The 27,518-nt window shown below is 49.0% G+C and overlaps 1 protein-coding gene across 6 annotated transcripts in view; it reads right to left on the reverse strand.

Moving 5' to 3' along the window:
• Positions 1–880: 880 nt before the first annotated feature.
• DAPK2 (death associated protein kinase 2) overlaps positions 881–27,518 on the reverse strand; it is a 68,789-nt gene continuing 42,151 nt past the window's right edge. For 2 of the 6 annotated variants that reach the window (XM_055082647.1, XM_055082648.1), the window contains 7 exons: positions 23,475–23,523; positions 22,732–22,758; positions 19,738–19,890; positions 18,653–18,698; positions 6,049–6,138; positions 5,857–5,940; positions 881–3,238 (listed from right to left, as the gene is read on the reverse strand). In XM_055082647.1, coding sequence (XP_054938622.1) covers positions 3,158–3,238; positions 5,857–5,940; positions 6,049–6,138; positions 18,653–18,698; positions 19,738–19,890; positions 22,732–22,758; positions 23,475–23,523 — 530 coding nt within the window. In that variant the 3' untranslated portion in view covers positions 881–3,157. Of the gene's footprint in view, positions 3,239–5,856; positions 5,941–6,048; positions 6,139–15,341; positions 17,266–18,652; positions 18,699–19,737; positions 19,891–22,731; positions 22,759–23,474; positions 23,524–27,518 lie in introns of those variants that run through there. The other 4 variants (XM_055082645.1, XM_028484634.2, XR_008616600.1 and 1 more) reach the window with 3 other exon arrangements.

Raw genomic sequence — 27,518 nt, forward strand, 5'->3', positions numbered from 1 at the left:
GCAAATGAAATCTAAGATCTGGAGTCAGGAAAACCAGTGAGATTGACATTAAAATGCAGAGTACTGAAATATTTATATGTGCCATTGTGAAATATTAATGCAGCATCCTGCAAACATACAGGCAAACACTCGGGGGCAGGGCACCCTCAGACTCTTTGAAGACTGCCTTTTAACTGAGCACAGCTTTCATCACTGGAAATGTTCCATTCGCCTCAGGGCACACTGTGGTCTCCTGAAGTGTCAGCTGGTCAACACAGCCCTCTTCAGAACTAACCCAGAACACCTAGTTCCCCTGGGCCAGCTGTTCCACCCTTCCTCCCACCTGGAGGGCACCAGCCATCTGCCAGCGGAGAGGCCACAGGGACTGGGGCCCTGTATGGGATTGGCACAGATGCTTGGCTTCGGGCTGCTAGGTGTCAATGTCATCCTCAAAGGATGCACACCTTCAAAGGCTCCTCTCTGCCCACTGCCTGGCCCTGTGCTTCCTGAGGGATTTGGGAACCCCAGCGGGTGCCTTCAAACACCAGAGAGCTGGGCTGAGGGGGACCCAGTCAACAGGGCTTTATATAATCTGGATGAGAAGAAGCAGGGAGGAACAGCCTATAAGTAGGATGGAGCCCTGGATTCCCAGGACTTTACAGAATGTAGACCCCTGTAGGGGAAGTATCATGTCTGTCCTGTTCATTGTTCTAACCCTGGCATCTAGAACTGTCCTAGGCATATAGTGGGAGCCCAATAAATATCGGTTCACTGACCAACTTGCAGCCCATGGAGGCTGGCTGCCGAGCTATCCCCACTGAGGGGCAGTGCCCTTTGCAAAGATGGAAAGAAGCAAGTGTGACCATTTCTTCCATTTCCAGAAATGAAGGACAAGGCAGGCAACAGTAAAGGACAGATGAGAGCATGTTTAAAATGACGCAAAGCAAAGTGTCCATCCATTTCCTGAAAGGTCTCCCACAGTTATCAAGCTGAAGAAATGAGCACAGTACTAGGAGTCAGGAAGTCTGGGCTTTCATCAGACATTTTCACAAATTTGCTGTGTGAAGCAGAAGTAGTCACTTCCTCTGTCTTGGCTTCAATTTCCTCTTCAGTACAATGCAGTGGTTGGGCCAGACAAGTTCCAAAAGGGTTACCCTTTGGTCATGATTGGAAACTCAAGACTGGGTTTGTCAAAGCCATTCACTGCCCTCTTTCCTAGCAGGAGGGCAGCCGCCTATTCGATACCACATTTTACTTCCTAGGAGCGCCCAGGAGCCCTTGTTCTAGAACATTCCCTGCTGATCTATGTGACCAGCCACAGCCATGACCCAGGGGCCCTGAACACAGTTAGCAGTTCTCAGCCTCGGCTATCCTCCAGAGGCTGGAGGGAGGCACAGAGCTGGATCCTCCTGAGAACTGGGACATCCAAGAACTACAAGGCAACGGCAGAGCTTTCTTCAACAAGCTTGCAGGCCACTCCATTTCTGGCTGGAAGCTTTTCTGAAACTAGACTGCCTTTCTGTTTCTGTGGGGCCATTTTGCCCTGGATCATTCACTCTCTCACACAATGTGCTTAAAACTTGCTGCTGACAAAGGGAAAGGATGCCTCCCTTTCTCCCCGTGCCCTTTCCTTTCCACCCTTATTTTCTTCCCCTCTTTCCTTCCTGGCACACTTTCCCTCACCCACCTTCCAAAACTTCTCTCCCTTTCTTCCCACCTCTTCCCATGTACTTTCTCAGCGTTGGTGCCTCACCCTGACCCTTTTTACTTCTGGCTTCCAAGGGTCTTCTCTTGGGTTTCTGATCAGCACCACCATTCTTTTGGCCTGGAAAGCAGGGCCCAGATTTCTATGTTGTCAAAGTTCTCTTGCCATCTTCACTCAAAGGTCCAGGTAATCCATCTGTTTTTTCCTCTCCTTTCTCCCTGTAGGTCCCTCTTTGACCTTCTCCAACCACATCTTCATAAAGCCCCCTGCCCCTATCTTGGCCATCGTTGGCAGGTGTATTAGTTCTCTAGAGCTGCCTCAACAAAGAAGCACAGTCTGGGTGCCTTAAACAACAGAAACTTATTTTCTCATAATTCTGGAGGCCAGAAGTCTGAGATTGAGTCTTGGCAGGATTGGCTTCTTCTGAGGCCTCTCTCTTTAGCTTGTAGATGGTCGCTTTCTCACTGTCTCTTCATATGGTCCTGTGTGTCCTGATGTTTCTTCTTATAAGGACACCAGTCATATTGGATTAGGGTCCACCTCAGTGACCTCATTTTACCTTAATTATCTCAAATACTCAGTGGTACCAGAGGTTGGGAGACACAACTCAGTCCACACCAGCAGGGGTGACTGTCATCGTAGTGGAGGGAGCACAGGCATTATATGCTGGTATCTGGGCTGATTTTCTTGGGCTGCACTCCTTTAGGGAAGGATGTAGAAGGTAGGCACCCTGCAGTCCAGAGGGGGTGGTTCAGTATGACCCTCGGAGGTGCTATCCACTCAGCACCCCAGGTGCTCCCCGACAGTCATAGGCACCTGAGCTAAAGAAAATCAGATCAGGAGAGTCCTAAAAGAAGCCGAGCATCAGGTAAACCAGAAGTTTAATAAATGTGAAAAAAATTACAACACGGTGGGCTGAAAATGGGCTGCTTTAGAAGGTTTGATATGTTGGCCAGCATGACACGTGGACTCCGTGTGGGTTCTGGGAGGTCACAGGATGGTACCTCACAACCCAAGATTCATTTCACTTCTTATCATGTTCCCATGGGGGAGGTCTCTCTCTTCTGGGTATAAGTTTTGACCAGGCTGGTTCTGAACTCCCTCATCCTGTGAGAAAAGCTGCCTGAATCTGACCTTCACCCATGATGATGATGGTCATTTGCATCATTTTCTTAGGTCCACATACCCATCCCAGGTTCTGAGGTTGGCAGCAGGTGAAAGCCCGTTTTGTGGAGAATTAAGAGCTTTGGGAATGCTGGAGTCTCCTGCATTCCCAGGAGGTGACAGCCACAGCTCCCAGGGTCTCCTGGCTCCCCTGCAAATGCTTCTGAATCCTGCATGCCCATCTCTCTTGCCAAGTGCTCAGGGAGGCAGAATGCCTGGGTGCTGGCGACAAGCGGGGTCCAAGAGTCTGCATAGATAGGAGCCCTGCGGGGCCCAGGCCCCCCTGGTGGCCACCTTGAGCCTGGCTGGTTAGGAGGTACTGCTCCTCCTCCGGGGTTGGAGGGCTTTCCTTTTGGCAATGTCCTCCTCTGTGTCACTCTCACAATTCCTCTGGAAGAAAGAAAAAAAGAGAGACTCAGGGCAAGAGGGTCAGAAGGTGCCAGGAATGGGGTCGTGCTGGGCAACCTGAGCTGATACACCTGGGTCACGGGCCTGTAAACCAGGGAGATGGACATTGAGGGGAAGCCTGTTGCTCTGTCCAGAGACCAGGAGTGGCTGGGATGTGGGTGGGGAGGGACCTGAAATGGGGCCAGACCAACTGCCTTGAGGCCGCCTTCCCAGGAGGAAGGAATACAGGCAGAGCAGAGCATCTAGGGAAAATCAGGTACCAGAAGAGGCCAAATTATAATAATAATGAAAATTATATCCAGTGTCCTTTGTGGCTGCCACATAATCAAGACTACCTGGATAGTTGGTCTGTGGGCTGGTGGGTCTCCTGAACTCAGCCTAGAGAGAACGGGGTAGGGATAGCTACAGGGATCTCCCCAAACTCTGACAGCCACCTCCCCACCTCTTCTTTGACTGGCTTAAGCTGCACCTTTAGCCAGCCCTGCCATGTAGTCTTTCCAGGGAAATGGCTTCCGTGCTCCATCTTTATGAACAAGAAAAAGAGTAAAGGGCAGCCCATCAGCTCCTACATGGCTAAGCCAGAGTGGAGCAGCCACCCTGGTGGTCACCGTGCCTTTTTCATTCACGCCACATGCATCTAATTAAATTATTAAAACTATTAAACAAAGTCCTAATTCAGAAAGACTTAATGCAAGTCATAAAAAAAATATATTGTCAGATGTTCAATTTTAATGCTTCCTAAACAAAAGGATGTATTTTTCATTTCTTTTCTTTCTTTTTTTTTTTTTTAAGGAAAATGGCTTTTGGAAAACTGAGTAATAGATGTCTGAAACCCACTCCTTTTTTTTTTTTTTTTTTTAATTCTTTGGCCACGCCATGCAGCATGCAGGGATCTTAATTCCCTGACCAGGGATCGAACCCCGGCCCCCTGAAGTGGAAGTGCAGAGTCCTAACCTCGGGACCACCAGGGAAGTCCCCTGGGACTCATTCCTTTTCCACGTGTAGGGTGAGGCATTGAGCTGATATCAGGTGCTGAATGTTTGAGTAAAAAGAGGACTATTTTAAATGTTCACACAAGGACAAAAATTAGGAAAGAGTTTTATACGCTTTTCAATTACTCTCTGTTCCTCTTTCCCAATGGCCAGCACTGTATCAGGGCAACTCGGCCTGAAAGGCCCGCTGTCAGCCATGTGCCTACCCAGGGCCCTCTCTTCTTCCCCTGGCCTGAGCCAGCTGGAAATCCAAGGTCAAGATCAACTTTAGCCAAATACATCCTGGACCAAGCTCGGCTATAACAATAAAAATAACTCAAGCTCTGCTGAATAGAAACTTTTTAGCATGAGTCAGAGCCATACAATACAAAAGAAAGCTAGAGAACAGTCTACCTGTGATTAACAGGGATTTTCAGAGGTAGCAAGTCCAGTCCCCTTTGACAGCAGATGAGGAAGGCAGCCAGAGAAGGGACATGGCTTGGCCAAAGCCACGCAGTTGTTTTGGGTCTCTGGAGCCATAAATCCTCAAGTTCCGGACAAGAGTGAGAATCAAGAAGAGCTCAGGCTGGTGGGGGGAGCACAGGGGCTGTACCAGGTCCTGCGATGCAGCCTAAGTGCTGTGCGCCCTGAGGCTGCCCAGGGCTGACAGCCCATTCACCTCAGGCTGCTGCCTTCCAGCCTCTTCCTGAGCAGGCAGTCACCTTCTGTCCTGACCTGTGCCATCCTAGACACTCCTGGGGCCCTCACCACACTCGGTGAGCAGTGGGGAGGGTCTGTCAGGGAACTTCGACCAGCTGCAATACTAACACTGCATTTCGTAGCACCAGCACTGCATTTTACAGTCTACAAGAGGATTTTAAACAACAATAATAGCTGCTAATAAGTATTGAGCACTTAAAATGCCAGGCTCTAAGAATATGTCATCATTTAATCCTCATGACTACCCTGTGAGGTGGGAACTATTGTTAACCCCATTTTACAAATGATGACATTTTGGCACAGAGAGGTTAAGTAATTTCCTCAAGGTCACACAGTAAGTGGAAGATTTGAATCCTAGCAGTCTGGCTCCAGAGGCCATGCTCTTGACTACTATATTATATTGTAAGTCTCTCATTTTAGATGTACGTAAAACTGCAACAAGCTAATCAAATATAAGATATCATCTAAATATTATTGTTTTTATTATTATTGGCAATCTAAAGCAAAACAGAAATGGAAAAATCGGCAAATGAATGTAAAACTTTCATTCTAAAGCAGATCCTTGGATCGTCAGGAATTGATTTTGGATTGCCCCCGGTAGTCTCATTGTCCAGTGTTCCCATGGTCCCTGGCAGGCTACAGGTCCTCAGGGAAAGGTTGGGGGCTGTGGAGTGGCAACAGCAGTCCCTTTGAAAGCCCACCAGGAAAGGATTCGAGGTCCTCCAGGGGCTCATGCTGCCCCCTTGGAGCGCCCCCTCTCAGCACTACCCCAGTGGTCCCCCACGAACACAGATCACAGTGCAGAGCCTGCCAGAAAGTTAAGCCCCACCTCCTCTCCCCGCCCCCCTCCCCCCAGCTCCAGGCCACACCCAGAATTCCACCCAATCAGAGGGCACTGCATTTACCCACCATGTCCTCATTCTGCCTCAGTTGCACCTTCTTCAGCAGGGAGCGGGTGAGGTGGTTACACAAGGAGACGATGCTGAAGGAGAGCTGAGGGAGGGGGAGGAGAGGAACCGCCAGGTGAGGATGTGCACCGAGACCCCGGACGGAACCAGGAGCCCACCTGGGCCCCGCCCCCACCCCTAAGCCCTGACCCACCTTCCACCGCCTGCGGACATATTGCTTCTTGAAGTTCTCCAGGTTGACCAGGGACTCCCTGCGCACTAGGGCTTGCTGGTTGTCCACAGGCTGGGAGACAAAGCAGAGCATGGTGGCTGACGCTGGGCTTCGGACGGCAGCAGGGCCCCTGACCACACGCCACCCTTAGCCTGACCCCGGGACCTCCCTGCTGGGCAGGGCACGCAGAGGAACCTCACGCTGAGGGCAACGGCTCCAGAAGTCTCAGCTGTTCTGGAGATGCCCTCAGCACCCCTGCGCTATTATTACCACAGCCAGATGTGCACGCTGGCTGGGCTGGAGGCTCGGCCCCTATCTCCCCGAAGGGGAAGAGCAGGAGGCAGGTCCTTCAACCATGGGTCACTCTGAGGAAGGGTCATTGTACAGCAGCCCAGGATGCCCACTGTGCACTGGGCCAGTTCTGGGCCTAGCAAAATGGATGCCTTGTTAGCAGACAGGGCATTAGTACTCCACTCAAAAATAAATGTAAGGAAATAGGGGCTTTGATGGGGGTCAAGAGGAGATGGGATGTGTAGTTGCCTTTCACTGCTTGGCAGTCAAGGCTTAGCTTAAACCTTGACTTCTCCAAGAAACCTGGCATGGCTTCTCTGAGCCTCAGTTTTCTCATCTGTAATATGGGGATAATAAATAACATTGTGTCACAGGGTTGTTTAGGATTAAGTAAATGTGGAATGTAAAGTGCTTAGCTTACAGCTGCTCAATAAATAGTAATATATTATTGATAGCCTTCCTGTCTTCTCCATTCCATCTTTTTATAATAGCTTTATTGCGATGTAATTGATATACAAAAAAAACTGGACATATTTAATGGACTCCAATGTGAGGAGTCCACTCCCTCGTGAATTCCTGCCTCTTCGTAAAACAAGGTTTTCCTAGATTGAGAAATCAAGAGATGGGTTTCAGGGGTTCTGTGAACCTCCTGAAATGGTCTGCAAATTTTAGTGCATAAACTTGTACATGAATGTTCATAGCAGCATTATTCATAATAGACAAAAAGTGGAGAGGACCTAAATGTGCATCAGCTGATGAATGGACAAACAAAATGTGGTATATCCATACAATGGAAGAACTGAATGGAAAATCCATTCATGGAAAGAATGAAGTACTAATACATAGTACAACATGGATAAACCTTGAAAACACTATAATAAGTCAAAGACGCCAGACACAAGAGGCCACGTATTGTATGATTCTAATTAAATAAAATGTCCAGAATAGGCAAATCTACAGAGACAGAAAGTAGATTAGTAGTTGCCAGCGCTGGAAAGAGGGGAGAATGGGGAATGACTATCTATGAAAGGGTGTGAAGTTTCTTTCTGGGGTGATGAAAATGTCCTGGAATTAGATAGTAATGATGGTTGTATAACCTTGTGAATATACTAAAAAGCACTGAATGGTACATTTTCAAATGGTGAATTTTATAATATGTGAATTATAGCTCAAAAAAAAAAAACTTAGTGTATAGGTACAGACATACATTTCCTCTGAGAAGAGTCAATAGCTTCTAACGATTCTTAAAGGACTCCGTGACCTCAAGGAAATGAACTGCCCAGGGCGATCCATAAGGTCCCATCCAGCTCTATTCTTCTCTCTGCTCTGACAGCTCCTCACAGCAGTGCCTCCTCTGGCACCTCAGTGACCGCTGAGTGACGTCACTCATTGATTCCTGATGTTGGTCTTGTCTCCTAACCACACTGCAAGCACACCTCCATGCCTGTTTATTTTTCATCATGGTGCCAGGTGCCAGTGGAAGCCAGTGCATATGGCTGGCTCACACTGCTCTGGACCTGACATCTTCTGGCAGGAGGCCCTTTCCCTGTTTACCCAATCTTCCTCCTCCAGGACAGCCTCTGTGTGTTTCAAAGCCCAATTCAAACATGACCTCTTCCAAGATAACTTCCAAGAAACACTGTCTCTCTCTCCCAACATGACCAAAACATGTGTGCTCCTTTGTTATACTTAGCACCTCTCTCGGTCAGCTCTGCAGTGGAGTCATCCCACTAGTGGACAACAACAGGAAGAATTTTCTTCATGTTTTTGTCAGTGTTTCCTCACTACCCACTCCTGCTCCAGAGCATAAGACAGTGGGTGCTGAAGAGCTGTACGATAAACTGTTTCCCTGAGCTGCTGCAGAATCAAACCAGAACGAAGTCCCAGGACCTGCTCATTCCCACTGGTGAGAGGCCCAGGCACCTGGATCAGCCCAGCCGTGAGACCACGGAAGGGTGTCATGACACCATGACTCCCCACAGCTCTGCCTGGGAATCAGCAAGGTGAGAGGCAGAGTCCTGGGGAGGTCAGGGAGCAGGGAGGAGAGTGCATGCAACCTTGACACAGAGGGGAGACGAGAGAGCCAGGGGCTATTCACTCCCCCAAAATGGGACACGGTGGTTTGGGCCAAAGAGTGCAGGATGGAAGAGAGGAGGAAAAGGAGGAAGGCAGAGAGGAGAGAGAAGAGAAAAGGATGGGGGCTCTCAGGGGACCATCAGGCCATGCCTTGCTCTCCCAGCTCTTTCCTTAACCACCTCTCACCTCCTCCGCAAGCCCAGCCCTGGCTTTAGGTCCCACCTGGAAGAGAGATGCAAAAGAGGGCAGAGGGCAACTGATCTGTGCTGAGCCTGCCTTTTCCTGGCATCGAAACCTTCCAGCAGCTTCTGGGCACTCTCAATAGAACCCAACAGGCTCACCAAGAACCCCAAGGCCTGTATCATCTGGGTCCTTCTGTAACCTCATTTTCTCCCCATCCCTTCCTGTCCCTGTGGCTTTCATTGCATGGGTCTGCTTGCTGGTCCAGGAACCCAAGGTCTCAGGGTCTTACTGTATTTACTTTGTCATTTTGTTCAGGTCTTTGCTCAAATGTCACCTCCTCAGGAGGCCTTCCTTGACCACCCTATATAAAATAGCACCCAGCTGCCCCATGCAACTCACTGTGCCTCAGCCCCAGTTCTTCAGAGCACCTGTCACTACCTGACATTTTTTTAAAAATTTATTTATTTTTGGCTGCATTGGGTCTTCGTTTCTGCGTGTGGGCTTTTCTCTAGTTGTGGCGAGCCTGGGAGCCTGGGCTACTCTTCGTTGCAGTGGCTTCTCTTGTTGCAGAGCACGGGCTCTAGGCGCATGGGCTTCAGTAGTTGTGGCACTCGGGCTCAGTAGTTGTGGCTTCTCTAGTTGTGGCGAGCCTGGGAGCCTGGGCTACTCTTCGTTGCAGTGGCTTCTCTTGTTGCAGAGCACGGGCTCTAGGCGCATGGGCTTCAGTAGTTGTGGCATGTGGTCTCAGCAGCTGTGGCTCTTGGGCTCTAGAGCACAGGCTCAGTAGTTGTGGCCCACAGCCTTAGTTGTTCTGTGGCATGTGGGATCTTCCCGGACCAGGGCTCGAACCCGTGTCTCCTGCATTGGCAGGCAGATTCTTCACCACTGCGCCACCAGGGAAGCCCCCACTACCTGACATTTTATTCCATATTTATTCATTTGTTGTTAATTCCACTTCCCCATACCTCTCAGCAACTAGTTTCTCCTTCCCAAGGTGACCGGCATCCTGCCTTCCCAGCCCACAGAACATTTCTACCTCTAACTTCACAAATGTCTGCAATTCACCTTCGAGTCGAACCCTTGCAAGGGACACTCTTGCACTTCACTTGGAGAGTTTGATCAGCTGGAATTAGTAGACTCTGGGAGTGAAGGAACCTCTTTTTGTCTACTTACTGATTGACACCCTTGTGAGGAGAGAGATGGCTAAACCCCACGTATGGAAGGTTGACAGGCAGGCTAGGGGAATCCTCTTAGTGAGAATCCCACCTTCCAACTGGTCCAGCAGTGCCAGCCACTGAGCAGAGATGCCCAACTAAAATATCACATCGGATCATTCCCAGAGGCCATTCATGGGAGATGATGCAGTTACTTCTAGGGCCCTGTCTATATGCTACACAAAACAGCATGAACTCTGAGGAAGAGGCTCTAAACCTGTCAGGCTGGCATTTCCCAATCAATGGGCCTTGTTGGTTGCTAAGAGGCTCACCAAGCGCTGACACTGTCATCTAGGCATGAAGGCAGAGAGACATAAATTCAGCAGTGAAATCAGTTCCCAGAAGGAATGTGGCACCAACACTTTGGATTAAATTCAGGGTGTGAGGGGCAACAGAGTTTGTTCCGCCTTCTCCTGACCCTCCCCTTTCTGCAAACAAACAGTGCCCACCTTCCAGCCTTGTGGTCCTTCAGCGATACCAGAGAGTGTGGGCGATTTTGGCCAGGCTGCTAGGAGCATGTTTGGTGTCTCAGAAAAATGTTGGGAAGGGAGAAAAGAAGACAGAACGCTGCGGCTAAAGTCAGGCTTTGTTCATGCAGATGCAAGTGTCTCTGAAAAAGTCCATTGGGGAGAGCTAGGCAGCACCGACATCCACAGAGCAGGGAGATGAAGCAGCAGCCATCCTCCCAGGCATAAAGACATAAAGACAGACCCTGGCTTTCCAGAAGAGGCACTCCAAAGACTTTCTCTAAATACCAGGCCTCCATAAAAAGAAACGAAATTGAGTTATTTGTAGTGAGGTGGATGGACCTAGAGTCTGTCATACAGAGTGGAGTAAGTCAGAAAGAGAAAAACAAATACCGTATGCTAACACATATATATGGAACCTTAAAAAAAATGGTACTGATGAACCTAGTTGCAGGGCAGGAATAAAGAGGTAGACATAGAGAATGGACTTGAGGACATGGGGTGGGAGGGCAAAGCTGGGGCGAAGTGAGAGTAGCATTGACATATACACTACCGAATGTTAAACCGTTGCTGGGAAGCAGCAGCATAGCACTGGGAGATCAGCTCGGTGCTTTGTGACCACCTAGAGGGGTGGGATAGGGAGGATGGGAGGGAGACGCAAGAGGGAGGGGGTATGGGGACATGTGTATGCATATGGCTGATTCACTCTGTTGTGCAACAGAAACTAACACAGTATTGTGAAGCAACTATACTCCAATAAAGATCTATTAAAAAAATAAAATAAAATCATAAATAAATAAATACCAGGCCTCCTCTACAAACTGCCAACAGTTTGCAACTTTTCGAACCTCCATCTGAGTCACGACTCCAGCCCCATCCTCCACTGAAAGCCATGGACACCTGAGCACCCACTTTCCTCTCCTGCCCAGGACTGTCTCTCTGAGCCTCGCTCCTTCATCTCCCTTAGTGGCATCTCTCTGTAGGTGGCATCTCCACCTCTTCCTTTTGCTGGCTGTTTTGCTGGCTGGAGCCTGGGCCCTGCTGGCCTTACCTCCCTGTTTAACCAGGAAAGGAGCACGTGAGGCTTATAGGGGCCTGAGTCTCTACCTCCTTACGCATGGGTGGGGAGAGCTGCCGACAGGCTGTGTTTCTGCAGGTTGTCCCTACACTGAACAAGCCAATGGAAAGAGGTAAGAATGTCCCTTTCCTTGCCTGACCCAGCCTTACTTTTCTGAGTTAGGTCTCAGCATAGATACACTCTCACTTTTAATCTTCTCTCCGGGACCTTCAGTTTTCTGAGCAAGTTTTCATCCCCAGGAAAAGCTTCAAAAGCTCTCCCTCCTGTACTGAAGAGACTTGAGAGACATAACATCCAACTGCCATGTGCGGTCTGCGTTTGGATCCTGATTTGAACAAACCGAGTATAACAGGACACGTTTAAGAAAAGCAGGGGCATGTGACTCCAGAATGTGTATCCAGATGATAATAAGTAATTATTCTTGATTTTGTCAGGTGTGATAATGGCGCAGTGGTCATAGTAAAAAGAAACTCCCTATCAGAGATTCCTGCTGAAGAATTTATGGGGTAAGTCAGTCTGAAGTTTGCTTTAAATTACTTCAAAGCTGGGTAACAGGTACGTGGAATTCACTCTGCCATTCTCAATACTTTTGTGCAAGTTTTGAAAATCCCCCATAACAAAAAGTTAAAAACAGAAAGTCTCCCTCTTTTAAATTTCTGTAATCTCCTTCCCTTTAATCTCCATTTGACAGCTCCAGGTTCCTGACACCAAGCTGGGCTCGTCCCCATCCCTCCAAATTCTGCCTGGTACCTTCCCCACAAGGCTACAGCTTGGAGGGGAGTGTTGGGGGCAAGACGCCCCCCCACCGAGAATGTTTCTGCCCTCTGCCACCCCTCTTACCCTTCCTCAGTCAGAGTTCGTCTCCCTCCTGTTTTCTGGAATATTAGGTACCCCTGTTTTCTCACTCACCATGGCCTTCCTCACCTCCCAGTTGGCTGGGGCCCCATCTGTCCCAGACACTGAGTCTTCTATTCAGGGGTTGTCTTGTCCTTATCTGTCACCTCCCTCCAGAGCCAGAGCACAGTCAGTGTTAGTTCAGTGAACTGGCCTCTTTTGCCCCTCAAATATGCCCACTGCTGGGTCTCCTCTCCAGGGCAAAGAATCTTCTCCACAGGCCAAGAGTTTCACAGACAAAGCAGAAAAGGCCATTCGGTTCCACAGACATGTACAGAGGCTGCCAGTGGGGGTGGGAGCTGAGCACCCAGCCACCTCCCACAAGGGCCCACAGCCCTGCCTGATGGAGTGAGGTGGGAAGTCGCCACCTTCAAGATCACCTGGAGAGGTGGGTGGCTGGTACGGGGGAAGGGGTTCACAGAGGAGACTCTGGCTTCTCCTACCATTATTACTCTGCTCCATTCCTTCACTGCCAGCATCCTGCAGCTGCAGAATCACCGGTTACCACGTTATCACGCCATCTCCACCCTTCCCCACGCAAAAGGGTAATCGTGCGCAGCATGCCTCTGCCTCAGAGCAGGGACAGACTGCTGCCTTCCCCAGGCACTGACTCTCCAGCCTCCTTGGGAATCGCTATTCAGGAAGATGTCACACACTCACCCTGCCCTCCCCAGGATGGCATCTTCCCAGAGCACAGAGGCTGACTTTTCATTCACAGCCTGGTGAATGAAAGGATCCCCTGTGACGGTAGATGGGCCGGCCCACAGAGCGGCGCCCCCCAGGTCTTCGTCCGTCTAGGTACCAACGAAACACCCCATCCCGCCACCATCGGCCCTGCCCTGCCCTGTCCTTGATGTCTCTGTTAAAATGCCAGCTGTGGGCGTGTGGGGAGGAATCAAGCAGGTCCTCTGGCTGGGCATTCCACAGACTTCCCTGGGCTCCCCTTGGCATCAGGTCTGCTGCCAAAGGGTGATGGGAGTTGGACCAGCCAGGTGACAGAGGAAGGTCACAATCTCCTCTGATTTCCCTGAAAGACTTGGGGGGCATTGTTCACGTCACTTCACTTTGTCTTTGGAAACTCTTAGTACATAAAAGAGTCTGTTCATAAAACATCTAAATGACAAGTTGCTACCCACGACTGGACATGAACACAGAGAAGACGATTCCACTACTGTGAGGAAAACCACTTAGGGTTCTGACCCCAGCTCTGGGGCTGCTGCGGGACTCTAGACAAATCCTGTCCTGTAAAAAGAGGGTGTCGGGTGGCTCACGTCTGAGGACCCCCCAGTATGGACAGTGTGAAGCTGATGCCAGGATTCTAAAATAACCACTTCTCTCTCCCTTTTCCCAGTCTCCCTAATTCAAATCATCATCCACATCTTACTACTTTATTGCATTTTATTTCCACCTTCACAAGAAAGTTTGCCCTGAGTTGCTCAATCAGGGGCTTCCTTTCCTTAGGAAACCTGTTGACTTGGTTAAAGGGACCTTTAATCTTTGCAGTGCCTTATGCCAAACGGGTACATCATGTCCTGTAACAGGGCAGGAAAATTCTTGGAGAGCTCGTAGATGGGTCTTTCGTATCAGTTCTTCCAGACAGGGTTTAGGGAACAGGGCTTTGCCATCTTCCATTGATTCCAAGATGCACACTTTTGGATCTCTGAAATCAGGACTTAACTCCCAAACAATGGCATCATATCCTTACTGTCGGTCTGAAGTGAAGGCAGGTGTTCCAGAAGATGACCACACTGATTCTGCCAGCCACTGGGGCCACCCAGCCTCAAACTGTTGGACGTTAGATTCTCTGCTCGAGGTTCTTTTGTGTTTTTTTGTTGTTGTTGTTTTGTTTATTCACTTGTTTTGAGGTTCTTTTGGATCCCACGGATTGTGCAAATGCAGAAAGCAAACCTGCACGAGTACCATGGACCTGGGACTCCTATCTCGGTGGAGGATTTTTCCATCCCTCTCCCCAGTGTCAAGGTTGAGACACACACGTTCCCTTGCCTCCCCTTCCTGCCTGGTGGCTTTATTTCCCATTTACCCTTCCAGTGAGGGTGTCCCAGCTTCGTATGTGGAGTCTCCTATTGGACTTCCCAACCTGGGCTTTTTTTCCTTTATTTTGGGGTCATAAAATAATGATGCATTTACATTTGATGAAAATATGCTTTCTTACAGTTGATGAAAAAAGTTTCTGTTACAAATATTATATATGATATTTGAAGTGATCCAGCATGCAAATAGAATTAGAGGTAGGATTTTAAAGAAATAGTTTCACGGGATCACAATCTCATGCCTCATCCTAGACCACGCCCCATCTGTGCTGCTCACTGGGCATCCCTGCCCCCGCCAGCACATCAGGCTGTTGACTGCCTGGCACCCATCATGGCTCCCCATGACTCTTGGGATGAAGGCAGAGCTCTTTAATATGGCAAAGCCCTGCTGGTCCTGTCTTCTCTCCAGCCACATCCACACCATACTCTGTTCTCTCCCCTCCAGCTTTCTTTCTGTCTGAGCAATTTCAGCTCCCAGGCCCCCTCCCAGCAGAGAGCCCTGGCATGACAGCTCTGTGGGGAGCACCACCTTCTCCCTGGTTTGCTTAGCTGATCTCAGCTCCAGCATCGCCACCTCAGGGATGCCTTCCCTGACTAGATCATCCCCCACTGCAGGCTCCTGCTGCATCCTTCTCTTTCATTGCATAGGTCCCAGCTGCAGTTCTACCTTTGTAGAATGTTCTCTTTTTTTTTTTTTTTTTTTTTTTTTTTTTTTTATAGAAAGTTCTTGATGAATGTTGGAATCCGTTACTGGACTGCAAACTTCGTGAAGGCAGGAAACATGCCTGTCTTCACTCAACATTGTATCCCTGGGGCCAGGCTGAATGCCTGGCAGTAGATAGGTCCTTAAAAATTCTTTGTGAATGCACAGATGGATGTGTCTTGGTGTAACCTGCCCCACAGCAGAGAGTAAACTCTTGGAGACTGGGGCAGTTAGGGGAAGCAAAAGGAGCAACGGACATCATTAGAAGGTCTCCACCTTTGCCCCTACTGTGACCTTGGACAAATCACATCCTCTCTGTTTCCTCAGCTCCAAATTGGGAATAACATCTACCCCACCTATCTGACAGGGGGGTTTTGTGAGTCTGTGAAGGCACTTTGAAATGATACGATCTGTTCCCTCACCCCCAAGCTTCTAGCACAGCACTGGGCCCACACTCCCGCACTCTTTCTCTGTGAGCTAGTTGGCTGGCCCCTTCTCCGGGAAAAGGGAGACAACATGATCCAGTCCTCAGGGAGGGGTGCGCACAGCTTGAGGTCAGGAAGGGAGCACTGAGCCTTGGGCTCCCCGATCTTAATGTCCACCCTCTTCAGACCTTAGGGACATGAGAAAAGGAACGTGCTTGTTGAGTCCTTTCTGGCCTTCATTCCCAACACAAGATTGGAGCCCTTAGCCAGAGGCGGGAAGTGGAGAAGGGCGAGATGCTGCCCCCTCCCTCCTATTCTGCAGGTGATCTTCAGACAGGGACACAGCTGGATGGGAACGATAAACTGCGTGCCTTCTAGGACGCACTTCTTAGGACAATTGCCTGAAGGTATAAGGCCTCCACCTGACTTGGCAAAATACGTGAAAATGCTTACTTTACCTCTGGGATCTGAACTTTAATATTAACGTGGATTTTTACAGTAAAGCCTATTTCTTCCCATATACTTCATCTTAGAGTCGGGCATCCTGGGTTTCCGTTTCATCTGTATCAACTCGCTATAAATGAACCTAAGTCATTTTCCCTCTCGAGGTCAATTTCCTCTTCAGTTACATGGAAATGACAGTAACAACAATAATAATACCACCTACCTTCCTGTCTCACAGGTTCCTTTAAGGATCAAAGCCATAAATGCTTGGTAAGTGAAAAGTCAATATAAATGAAAAGTAATCTTTTCTCTGTGCATTCAGAATCCCTCCTTCAGCAGCAGGAAAGCACCAAGCCAACTGACTGTTATCCCTAGTTAACTAGAATATTACCCAAGACCTGCAATCTATAAGGCGGGAAGTGAGATGTGAACAAATACATTATCACAAATTAGTTATCAAGTATCTCTCCAGGGCCAGCCGTCCTCCCTCTGTAGGAGGGTACACGGAGGGGTGTTCATCCTCAATCATTTTAACAGCTTAGCTGCCCTGCCAGCCACCCTCCCAGAAAACCAGGCTGGTGAGAGGAGGTACAGAATGGAAAACTAGCTAGACCCTCCGTGATTCTGGATTCTGGGAAGGGGGTGGAAGGCTATGCTACAGACACACACCCCTGCAGGAGAATTCTAGTCGATGCCCTGGCAGGGCAGTTGGGAACAGGCTTCAGCAAACCATCCAGGATGCATTCCTGGCTCGATTCTGATGCTCAGAGCTTCAAGCTGGCCTAGACTTCCTCACTGCATGATCTGTTGAGCAGCTCCCCTAGGCACTCGCTGGAGTCCTGGCAACACACGGGGCTGGGGCTGTCCACGCTCCCACTCTCCAGCTGGAAGCCGCCCACCAGTTCCTGGAGCCACTCTAAGTCTGCCAAGAGCTCCTGCCCCAGGGCTTCAAATTGCGCCTGCAGATGGTCCAGTTTCCTGGCTGTGCTCCCGAGGCGGGACCCCGTGGCCCGGATGTCCTCTTGCAGAAGCTTCTTCGAGGACTCTACTTTGCGGAACTCGTACCTGAGCTGGGACAGGTCGTGCCGGGCTCTCTCACTCTCCTCCCGGTACCAAGCCTCCTTCTCATTGTAGATGGAGACCAAGGTCTCCACATCGTCCTGGATGGTGTCACGGGCCCCCGCCAGGGCCCGGCATCCCTGGTCCACCCGAGCCACGTCCTCGACCACACAGGCAAAACGCTCGAAGTTGACATAGGTGTTGTCGGGGGGCATGCTTGAGTGGCATTTGAGGGTGTACTCTCTCAGGCGCTCGGTCTTCAGCTGGGCGGGCTCTGTCTTGCGCTGTTCAGGGGTTCTGATCTCTCCTTTGGACTAGGGGGTGTTTAGACAGAAGGGTCAGAGTTACTTTGACGTCTGCTCCAAGGGCAGTCCAAGGTGCAGGCAGACGGCACACGAACAGCCTCTTTGCATTCACTGCATGCGCCAGGCCACGGGAGGACCAGGGCGGAATGATCACCCACACAGACCGTAAGAAAGGTCAGGTCGAGGAGGACGGGTGCTGCCTGCACACTCCTTTCAGGGCAGGGTGGTCCACGGCCATTAGAGAGGGTCTCCACACGCATAACATTTAAGGGTGCTCGCACAGACAAGCAGGCTAGAGCCAGGATTCTGCAGGCATCCACTCAAGGGCGGAAGCATACAAGGCCATGGCTGATGGGGGGAAGCTGGGGGCTTCTCTCCCTCATGGCCGGTGGGCTCCCTGGGCCTTGGCAACGCTCGGCAAGCTGAGCTAGGAGGCAGCCCACCAGACTCCCTAGCTCTGTGGTCTGGGCCCAAACCTGGAGGGCCCCTGGCCTTCCCCATCCTTCAACAGGCAGATGAACCTGGCCTTCTCCAGAGCACTCCAGCCCTCCCTGCTCTCCATCTCCCGTGGGCCTCTGCCTCTTCTCATCTGCACCCTCAGATCATCCTTGCCAGCTCTCCCATTTAACAATTTCAGTGAATGGGAAGTCTGGTGACATCCCTGGGAGCACACATCTCATCAGTCAGCAGAACTAGGGCCAGAATCCCACTCTCCTGATTCCTATCCTGCCAAAGTGCTTTTCACTGGCTCTTTACTGTGCCTAGACTGCAAGGCCCTCTGAAAACCCAGCAGCTGGAAGGCCAGTTACAAGGCGGGTTAGGCAGGGAGTCACCTTTGTGTCCCCACCCTCCCCAGAGAGAATGGTACTGCCTTAAGGAGTGGCTGCCTCTGTCTCCCCGCAGGCCTCCACCTCAGAGCCCCATTCCCTGAGGTCTCCAGGGGCCTGGGGAAGCCAGTGACGGGTTTGAGTGCCATCCTTTACTCAGAACTTCGAAAGTCAGAAACAAGGAGCCCTGGTTACAAAGTTGAGGTTTTTAACTGTCATTGATCTCTCTCTACAACTGAGGAGTCCTGATTTCTGCTTTGAGAATGACACTGACATGTCCTCTGACAAAGAACTCTTTGTAAGATGGGCCCAAAGAACAAGGAGTTCAACTGACATTTGTGAAGGTTTCATTTCATAAGTCACCTGAACACGTGAAATAGAAACTTAAACTTGTAGACCTATTTGAACAAGCCCAGACCCTTGGAAGCCCCCAACTAGCTTTCGTCTGTGCTTGAGGGTCAGGGTTTCAAGCAAAGGCCTTTCCATAGGTCCCCTGCATCCGGCCGCCCCAGGCAGCCCTGGCGACAGAGCACGGACCTGCGCGCTGGAACTCATCACTGTGCCCTTACCGTGATCCAGGGGTGTCTGAGAGCCTCTTGGATCGTGAGCCGTTTCCTGCAACGAGGATCAGAAAACAGTGATGATCCATGAGAAGCTGAGAGCAACAGTCTCCATTTTCACTCTTCTTAGACCTCCTTTTTGGCATTCTTCAACCACTGCCATCAAACCAGAATAATAAGGGATGCAGAGGTGGATGGGGAACTGGCTGCATTCTCTGCATTCCAGAGAAAGTGGTCCAGGAAGACAGCTCAAATAAAATGACATCACATAAACCCTCATCTTTGGTCCCAGAGTTGAAGGGGCCAATACCACACTATGGAAGAGTCATAAAAGCTCTCCACTGCAAAACCTTTGGTCTCTGTGTTTCTGTTTGCCTCCCAGATCCACTCTCGGCCCTTCCCTGCTCTGTACCCACGTAGTGTGATCCCACCTAGCACTGATCTTCAATAGGGAAATTGGGACCCTGCCCTTCAGAGGACCCCGCTCTGCCTCTCTCTAAAATCTGTGGGACCAAGAGGATACGGTCTTCTAAAATCTGTGGACCTTACCCCTGCCTCATCTAGGCTGTGCTCTGGGCATGCAGCACCCTACAAGTCCTTGCCCATCTCCTTCTTTGATCGCACAGCCACGGGGCTCACCCTGGGCCCTGCAGAAGGTGTGGGATTAGCAGGTCTCCTATTCTCCCACTGTTCTGACCCCTCTGGGCCCACTTCCGCCCACTCCCATCCTGAACTGACTTGAAAACCCTGCCACTTTCCTTTTTGAATCCTAGTTCCAGGTGCCTTTGGGACAGACTGCAAAAGATAATGAGCCCTAGAGAAACCCAGGCTGACTTACACACACACACACACACACACACACACACACACACACAGTGATTTGCATTTCAGCAGGAAAAGAAACCAGAACGACTTGAGGAAACAAGATGAATGCCAAGTCTTGACCAGTCCACGCTCCTCAGCACCTGCCCAGATTAGACCACCATGGTCGATGATAGCCCATGGCAAAGCAGGGACAGACGGACGCATCTTTGGGAGAGGTGGCAGGAGAGGGTCAGTACCTGAGAAGCCAGAGCCCTTCTCTGTCCTCTTACCGGGTCTCTTTAACCAGAAGCTTCCGAATGAAGTCCTTGGCCAGCTCGCTGGTCTGGCTGAAGAACTCCTCATCAAAGTTGTAACTCACTGCTGTGATATTTGCCAGTGTTTCCTGCTTCGTGTCTCCCAGAAAAGGGGATGCTCCACTGAGGCTGGGCACACAGAGAGGAAACACGTGACTGTGGGAAAGTAGATGAAAGTGGGGGTGACGGACTCAGGGAACCCTGACTCGTACTGCTGCGTGGGCGTGGGAGGCTCCCCGCAACCCTGCTGCCCCCTCTGGGGTGGGGGAAGTCAGCAACTTTTCAAGTGAGTCCAATTCAGTACACTTTATGGAGCTCCTGTGACAGAGAGAAGTACCTGTGATAGAGAGAAACCGTGTCTTCAAGGGACTTGAAAGAGGAGGGGAGACAAATACAGAGACCTGGCTCTTCATCATCCCCAGCAGAGCACAGAATAAGACAGAAGGCCAGAAAAAGGGCTGTGGGAGCACAGGACAGAGGGGAGGCCCAGAGCAGGCTTCATGGGAGAGCTGACATGTGCATCAGTTGTGTCCTGAAGAATGAAGAGGTTGTCAGCAGTCACAGAAGGAACCGGAGGGTCTTCTAGGCTAAGGGAGCAGCTTGAGCAAAGCCTGAGAGGTGTGGCAATAGATGGGCCGTTAGGGACGGGAAGGGTGAGTGATGTTCCCCTGCAGGGTTTGTGGGGGACGTGTTGTTCAAAGAGTGACCCCTGAATCTACTGTCTCCTGACTCATATTCCAGATGTGCCATTGTCCCAGAGGTCCCTGTGCTCTACCCTAACCCTCCACGCGCTCCCTGCCTTGATTGATGATGTCACTTCATGAACGTACCCAAGCTAGAAACACAGCAGTCATCTTCGACTCTTCCTCCCATTCCCTCACCATTTCTATTGGTTCCGTTTCCTAAATACCTCTAAAGGTCATCCCTATGTCCAATGACACTTTCTTGGGATAGTGAAAGCAAGGTATCCTGGGAAAAAATCTGACATTTCAATCCTGGATTTGCATCCCAGCTCTCTGCCACTCATGCATGAACCTAGGAGAGTTACTCAACCTCTCTGAGCTGCAGTTTCCTCATCTGTAAACTGAAGAAAATAAAAGTCTCCACCTCACATGACTGTTGTGAATAAATATATATAAAATGTTGAAGAATAAATATATAGAGATTGTTCTGTGCAATCCTGGCCCATACTAAGAACTCTGGAATTGATGGCTGTTATTACTGTCATTGTTAGCACAAAGAACCCTCTATGACTCCCTGTTTTCTGTAGAATCACATCTGAACTCCTAAGCAAGGCATCAGAAGTTGGTCCACACGCTCCATATATTTCACCACACTTACCAAGCTCACTGCTCCCTTCCTTGGCTGGGACAGCCCTTTCTGCCCTTGCCACCAGGAGAATTCATGTCATTCCTTCTAGCCCAGTTCAAATCAATCTCTCTCTCTCTTCTCTGTCTCCCCCTTCCCCTCTCCCATTAAACCTTCTGCAGTCCCAGCAAACCAGTGGCTCTCCCATCCGTGTCTCACAAAGCCATGTTCATACCTAAAGGATAACCTTGGTCCCACTGGGTAAGAGTTCGCCGTCTGGTGTCTCCCCCACACACAGGGAGCTCCAGGCAAGCAGGACAGATTCTCCTTCACGGAGTATCCTGAGTGCCTGGCACAGTGCCCACCATGGAGCAGGCCGTCAGTAACCTGTACGGAATTCAATGAGCTACAAGAAGATTGTGTGCCCTGGAGACACTGGAATTCCATACTCTTTTAATATGGAAACCGGAGTTCTGAAGATATCAAGGTGTCAAGAGTCAACATCTGAATAGTCTGGCTCTAGTCTGGAACTATACAGCAATGCAGCAAATTCTCTCTCTCTGCAAATTCCTCCTTCAAATTCCTCCAGGGCTTTTAAAAAAATACTGATGCCTAAACCCCACTCCTAGTCATTCTGATTTCATAGATCTGGAGTGGGGCCTGGGCCACAGTAGATATTGAAAGGTCTGATGTGCAGCCAGGGTTGAGACACTCTGCTGCAGCTCGGGGGACAGGATGGGTGGGGGGTGGGAGGTGTCTACCACGTCGCACAGAGCTCCCAGTCCAAGGGGAGTCAGAGGAATGCTTTAGAGGGATGTTGAGAGTTGAGTGCTGGTACCCCATCCTTCATCCCCTCTGGCTGTGGGCTGCCTCTTACCCAGAGTGCCATAAAAATACCATTTTCCAGGAGTGCTGTGAGAGGAAACAGTTGGGAAGTACTGATGAAATGAACACCAACTAATCAGCCGTGTCTGTGTCTGAGCAGTGCCGGGAAGTTTGCACATCGGCTTATTTAACCCTCACAACACACCCGTAGCAGGAAGTTTGTGATTCCTACTTTTCTGATCAGAAAAACAGGCCCAGAGATTAAGTCTCTGCCCCAGGTCACAGAGATGAAAAGTGACCGTTCCACTACCCGATGCAGGAAATCTCTGCTTAAGCACTTAATACTTCAGTGACAGGAGAGACTCTGGGGAAAAGGGAAGAGAGAGAATGTGAGAGGAGAAGGGATACTTGAGAAAGGCAGGGAAAAGGCAGAGAAAGAAGAGGCAGGGTCAGGAAGGGCATGGCAGCTTGAGGGCTGTCCCAAGGCTTCGGAGTGAAAACTGACATTTTCACAGGAAACCTGGGTCTGGGTGAGGCTGAGCGGTGGATCCCCGACCACAGACACAGACTGTGTCTGTCCCCGATGCAAACACAGTCTGTGCAGGATGGAGGGCTGCAGGCTGCTCTCCGGGGTTCCTGCCCAAGCCCGAGCCCAGGGTCAAATGTGTGAAATGGAGCTGAGAGCACTTAGCCTCAGGTTTGCTGTGTGGCTCTAACACATCTGGTCATGGTGTGCACTCAGGAAATGTCAGTCTGTCTGTCTGCCTGCCCCCTCTCATCCCTCCCGCTCCCCCTGGATCTGAGCTGGGTCAGAGCCCCGGGATCAGTAATACTCACAGGATGTAGGTGATGACACCGATGCTCCTGTAAAACAAAGAACAGTCAAGTCAGGGCTGCGTGGCTGTCATCCCAGACCAGCAAGGGACTCCCCACACGGTTCTGAGGCCCCTTTCATGGCAGCCCCTGGATGCCATCTCAAGTCCCACGCCCCTCCCCACTCCACCCTTCAGCAGAAGCCTGGGACTTGTTTGGAGTCATCAAGCTCTGGACGTTGAGTCCAAGGACCCAGGTTCAAGATCAGACTCCTGCACATGCAGGCTGCGATGATCACCTCTGAGCCTCTTTCTCCTCTTAAAATGAGGATAATGATAACCACCCCACAGGACCACTGGCAGGATTTTAGAAAACCACGTGATCAAGCTGCTTAGCCAACTGTAAAGCATGGTTCACATGAAATGAGCCCCATCTGTGCAGAGAATCCATCACTGCGGTATCCCCCGGCCCAGCACAGCACCTAGAACATAAGAGGCTCCCGGTGATCACTTGGTTGACTGATGGAATGAGCTACTGTCACTATCATCTTTATCATGGCTGCAGCAGGCCTCGGGTGAGCCTGCACCTCCAGCCTCACCTCTCCCCTTGTTCTCTGCCTCGGCCGTGTGCTAACTGGCCGCAGGTCCAGCACACCCAGAGCAGCCAGAGGCTCTGAAAGGTCCGTGTGAAGGAAGAGGTTTTCACGGTCCAGGGGGGTGTCAGCCAGAGCCGGGGTCTGGGCCACCTGGGCGGCCTGTACAACTTACCACATGTCAGCCTCCAGGCCCAGGGGTTCATAGTTCACAATTTCTGGAGCTGAAAGAAGCCATGTTGAAGAGTCAGCAGGGGTATGAAAATGAGAAGAGATGATCGTAAGGAATTTTAGGGAATTTGGTGCCAAATGTCTCCATCCTGAATCCTCACTAAGGAAAATCAGAGAGGCAGATGGGGTTAATCTGGGTCTAAGGATTTTGAGGAAAGGAGTTGCCTTTTATCCTGATAGTGAGGAAGACGGGACAAAGGGACTCCTGGAAAAGGAAGAGGAGGGTGGGGAGAGGAAGATGCCAGAGGGGACAATGAGGCCTAGAACAAAGCCTGCTCTAGAACTCTCTGCTGGAAACCAGTCAGGTCAGGCTGGAAGGTGATGGAGGAGAAATGGAGGCAGAGAGGGAATCCACACTCCTCTGAGTCTGTCTGAAAGAGGGCAACTCCCACCTGAGGAGCAGGAGGACATTCTGGTGGCCACTGAGGTGATGAGCCTGTGGTGTCCGAGGGGCATCCAGGGGAAGATGTCCAGGAACAGGCTGGGTATTGGAGGTGGGGGTGGGGTGGACCAGAGCCATCACACAGGCGGAAACAGGAGCCGTGCGAATGCTGCCATGACCAGGAGAAGGTGCAGAGTCTAGGAAAGAAGACTCTACCCGGGACAGAAGAGGACCAAATGGTGCCTGGTGATCAAGCCCATAAGCCCTGGAAAGCAAGTGTTGAATTTCACACTCACTGCAGTGCCCAGAGAGTGCTGAGTGTGGGCCGTGGAGATAAGGGTGCAGATGACTCTTTAAAAAAGCTTGGTGATGAAATAGAGAAGAAAGAGAGGACGATAACTAGAGAAGGGAGAGGAACTGAGACTTTTTAACCACGAATGGAAAAAGGTGGGGAGTGGGAAAGGCTAAGTTTGTTCATCTAGAATAATAGCAAAACCTCTGCATCTATAGGATGTGCCCCCCATCCCACCCTCCCAGATGCAGGGAACCACTCTCCTGGCTTATTTTTCAGCTTCCTAAAAATGATGCCATACTGCATGTGATCTACTGTCACTTGAGTTTTTTTTCCCACTCAACATGATGCTTCTAGCATTCACTGAATGTTCATCCATGGTTTTTCATCTTCACTGCTATATAATAGTCCATTGCGTGACTATAGATCATCTTCTAGTCATTCTCTTGGTGATCATTTGGATGGTTTCCACTTCTTTTATTATATTATTATCTTTTATCGGAAAAACATTGCTATGAACTTCTTTGTACCTGTCTCCCGAGACACACATGAAAGACTTTCTCTAGGACAGTGATATTCAAAGTGCAGTCTGCAGGCGAACAGTCTGCAGACTGTCACTGGTCCTGACAAGATATGTACAGAAATTGACAGTGAGCATTTAGAGACTTGCATAGCAATTTGACATTGCTGTGACACTCAAACTATGATCACTTTTCTAGGAATTTATTTTTATTGTATCTTACTGAACAAGCAGTCCAGGATAGACATTTTTTTTCAAGTGGTTCATCACAGAGAGTTTGAGGACCACAACTCACTTTCCAGTGCTCATCTGCTCGATATACATACACACTCATTTCTGTCCTTCGAGTGCTTTTGTTTGTCCATTTTCATCTGTGCTTTTCATCTTCTTTCCTGTCTTTTTTTTAAAAATTGCTTTTTGTTAGTTTTCTTATTGTTTTTTTCCCCAGCTTCTATTTTTGTAATGGCTACCCCTGAGACTTTACTATGAATATCAAATAAATTCTAACGTAAATCAATATTTTGACCCTCCTCTAACAATACAAGAAACTTAGAACACATTTCAAGTACTCTGTCCTAGCTAACATTATTTTCTTCAGTTGCTAGTTCTTTTTTTCAATCCTACAATTAAAGCTTCCTCATCAGCATCATCGTTATCATTACTTAGGAAAGAAAATAATTATATTTGCCTAATGTTTTACTGATTTCTTTGCTCCTATTACTTCTTGCATTGAGAACTCCCTTCAGAGTCATTTTCCTTAATTCAGAAGTACATCTTTTAGAAGTTCCACTAATGAAGGTCTGCTGGAGGTTAACTGTTTTTATTGTTTTGTCTTTTTTGTTGTTGTTCTTTTTTGGTTTTGCTTTTTTTCTGAATCTCTTACCTTCATTCTTGAAATATAATTTCTCCACAATTATGGGGTTTTTATTTATCCTCAGCTCTTTGGAGATTATATTCTATTGGACATTGGTTTCCACTGTTGTTTTGAGAAGTATGCTGTCAGTCCAGTTATTGGTTTTTGTTTGTTTATTTTTGGTTTTTGTAGGTAACCTGTCTTTTCTCTCTGGCTGATTTTTAAGATCGTCTCTTTGTATCTGGTGCCCTATACTTTAACTATAATATGTCTAGGTATAGATTTTTTTTTCTGATTGATATACATTGTCCTTTCTGTATCTGGGGATGCATGTTTTTACAATAGTTCTGAAAATTCTCAGCCATTCTATTCAGATGTTGCTCCTGTATTGTCTTTATTCCCTTGTCCGGGAATCCAAATAGATCTATGTTAGGCTTCTTATTTTAAACTTATTTCACTTATCCTCTCTTTAATATTTCTATATCTTTGTCACTCTATGGTATTCTAGCTGATTTTTTCCAGCTCAGTCTTCCAGTTCTTTAATTCTCTCCTCAGCTGTGTATGATCTGCTGTTTGCCCCATCTACTGAGTTTTAAATTTCAATGAGTATATATTGAATTTCTTAAAGTTCTATCTGGTTCTTTTAAAAATTTGCCCTGTCATTTTTTTTTTTTTTTTTTTTTTTTTTTTTTTTTTCCCAGCCGCTCCGCGGCATGTGGGATCCTCCCGGACCGGGGCGCGCACCCGGTTCCCCTGCATCGGCAGGCGGACGCGCAACCACTGCGCCACCAGGGAAGCCCTGCCCTGTCATTTTTGAATCTCTTGTTGCCTGCTCATTCTTGTGAGTCTACCTGTTATTTCTACATACATTCCATTTATTTTATAGTCAACATCTGATAATTTTAATATCCTACATCCTTGAACATCTAAATCTTGCTAGTCTCTGATAAATGCTGATATGTATACTTGCCTTTAGGAGAGGTCCTCCTATTGAATATTCTTGTTGCTCACAGCTCCAGCTCTACGTTCATTTCACTCGATTTTCAAGGTAGGATAGGTGATGCTGAAGGAGTTACTAAACTTAAAGATTTATCTTACTTCCTATGAGTCCAGAATTGCATGAAAACTAATATTTTTCTCAAGAATCCAGTTTTGTAGTGAGAGGACCTTTTGGAAGACCTGGTCCCCCACACTCCCAGAAGCTGACACTTTTTAACCCTGGTCTCAGGTTAAAATTTCAAAGAATGGCGGGAATAGGGACGAGTGGTTATAACCTGTGTTCAGGGATCTTGAGAAAAGGAAGTCATCATAATTTGGTCAGGGGCTTAGAGAAACCACCCTATATATCTGTAAGGTGCAAATAAGACCAGTTCTGGGCTGGAGCTGTGTCACACTGGCTCACAAGAAGAGTCAACTGTGGGCATCTTTGCCCAACTCTGAATTCAGTGACATGTTGGTAGGTTGAAATTGACAGATGCTATTCAACCTAATTAGAGTTGTATTCTGTTTTGTTTTGAGACCTGGTTGTTAGACATTTGCCAGTATACCACTGGGAAAAACCCTCCACAGTCTGGCTCCGCCCATCAATATCCCACTGACACTGCCAGCCCGTGTGAACCCTCTGATCCATCTAGAGTGGACAGTGAATGGTCCCTGATAAATGCACTCATTCTGGTCCTTCACCCCTGCTGTGGTACCACTGACCTTGTGAGAGTGGATATCTTGTCTGAACAGTCTTTCAGAGCTGTCTATATCACTCCCTTTAAACTTAACCACATCCTGTCTCATGTTACCTCTTCCATGACTGCCCTGAATTTCTAGTTGAACCATTTATTATCATTCAACACTTGGTATGAACTTAAATAAACATGCATTTTTACCACATATGTGACTGGTGGGCAGCAACTGCTATCCTGGATGAAGTTTGAGACTAGACACCTG

Source organism: Physeter macrocephalus, unplaced genomic scaffold, assembly GCF_002837175.3.
Source record: "Physeter macrocephalus isolate SW-GA unplaced genomic scaffold, ASM283717v5 random_186, whole genome shotgun sequence".
NCBI classification, from domain to species: domain Eukaryota; kingdom Metazoa; phylum Chordata; class Mammalia; order Artiodactyla; family Physeteridae; genus Physeter; species Physeter macrocephalus.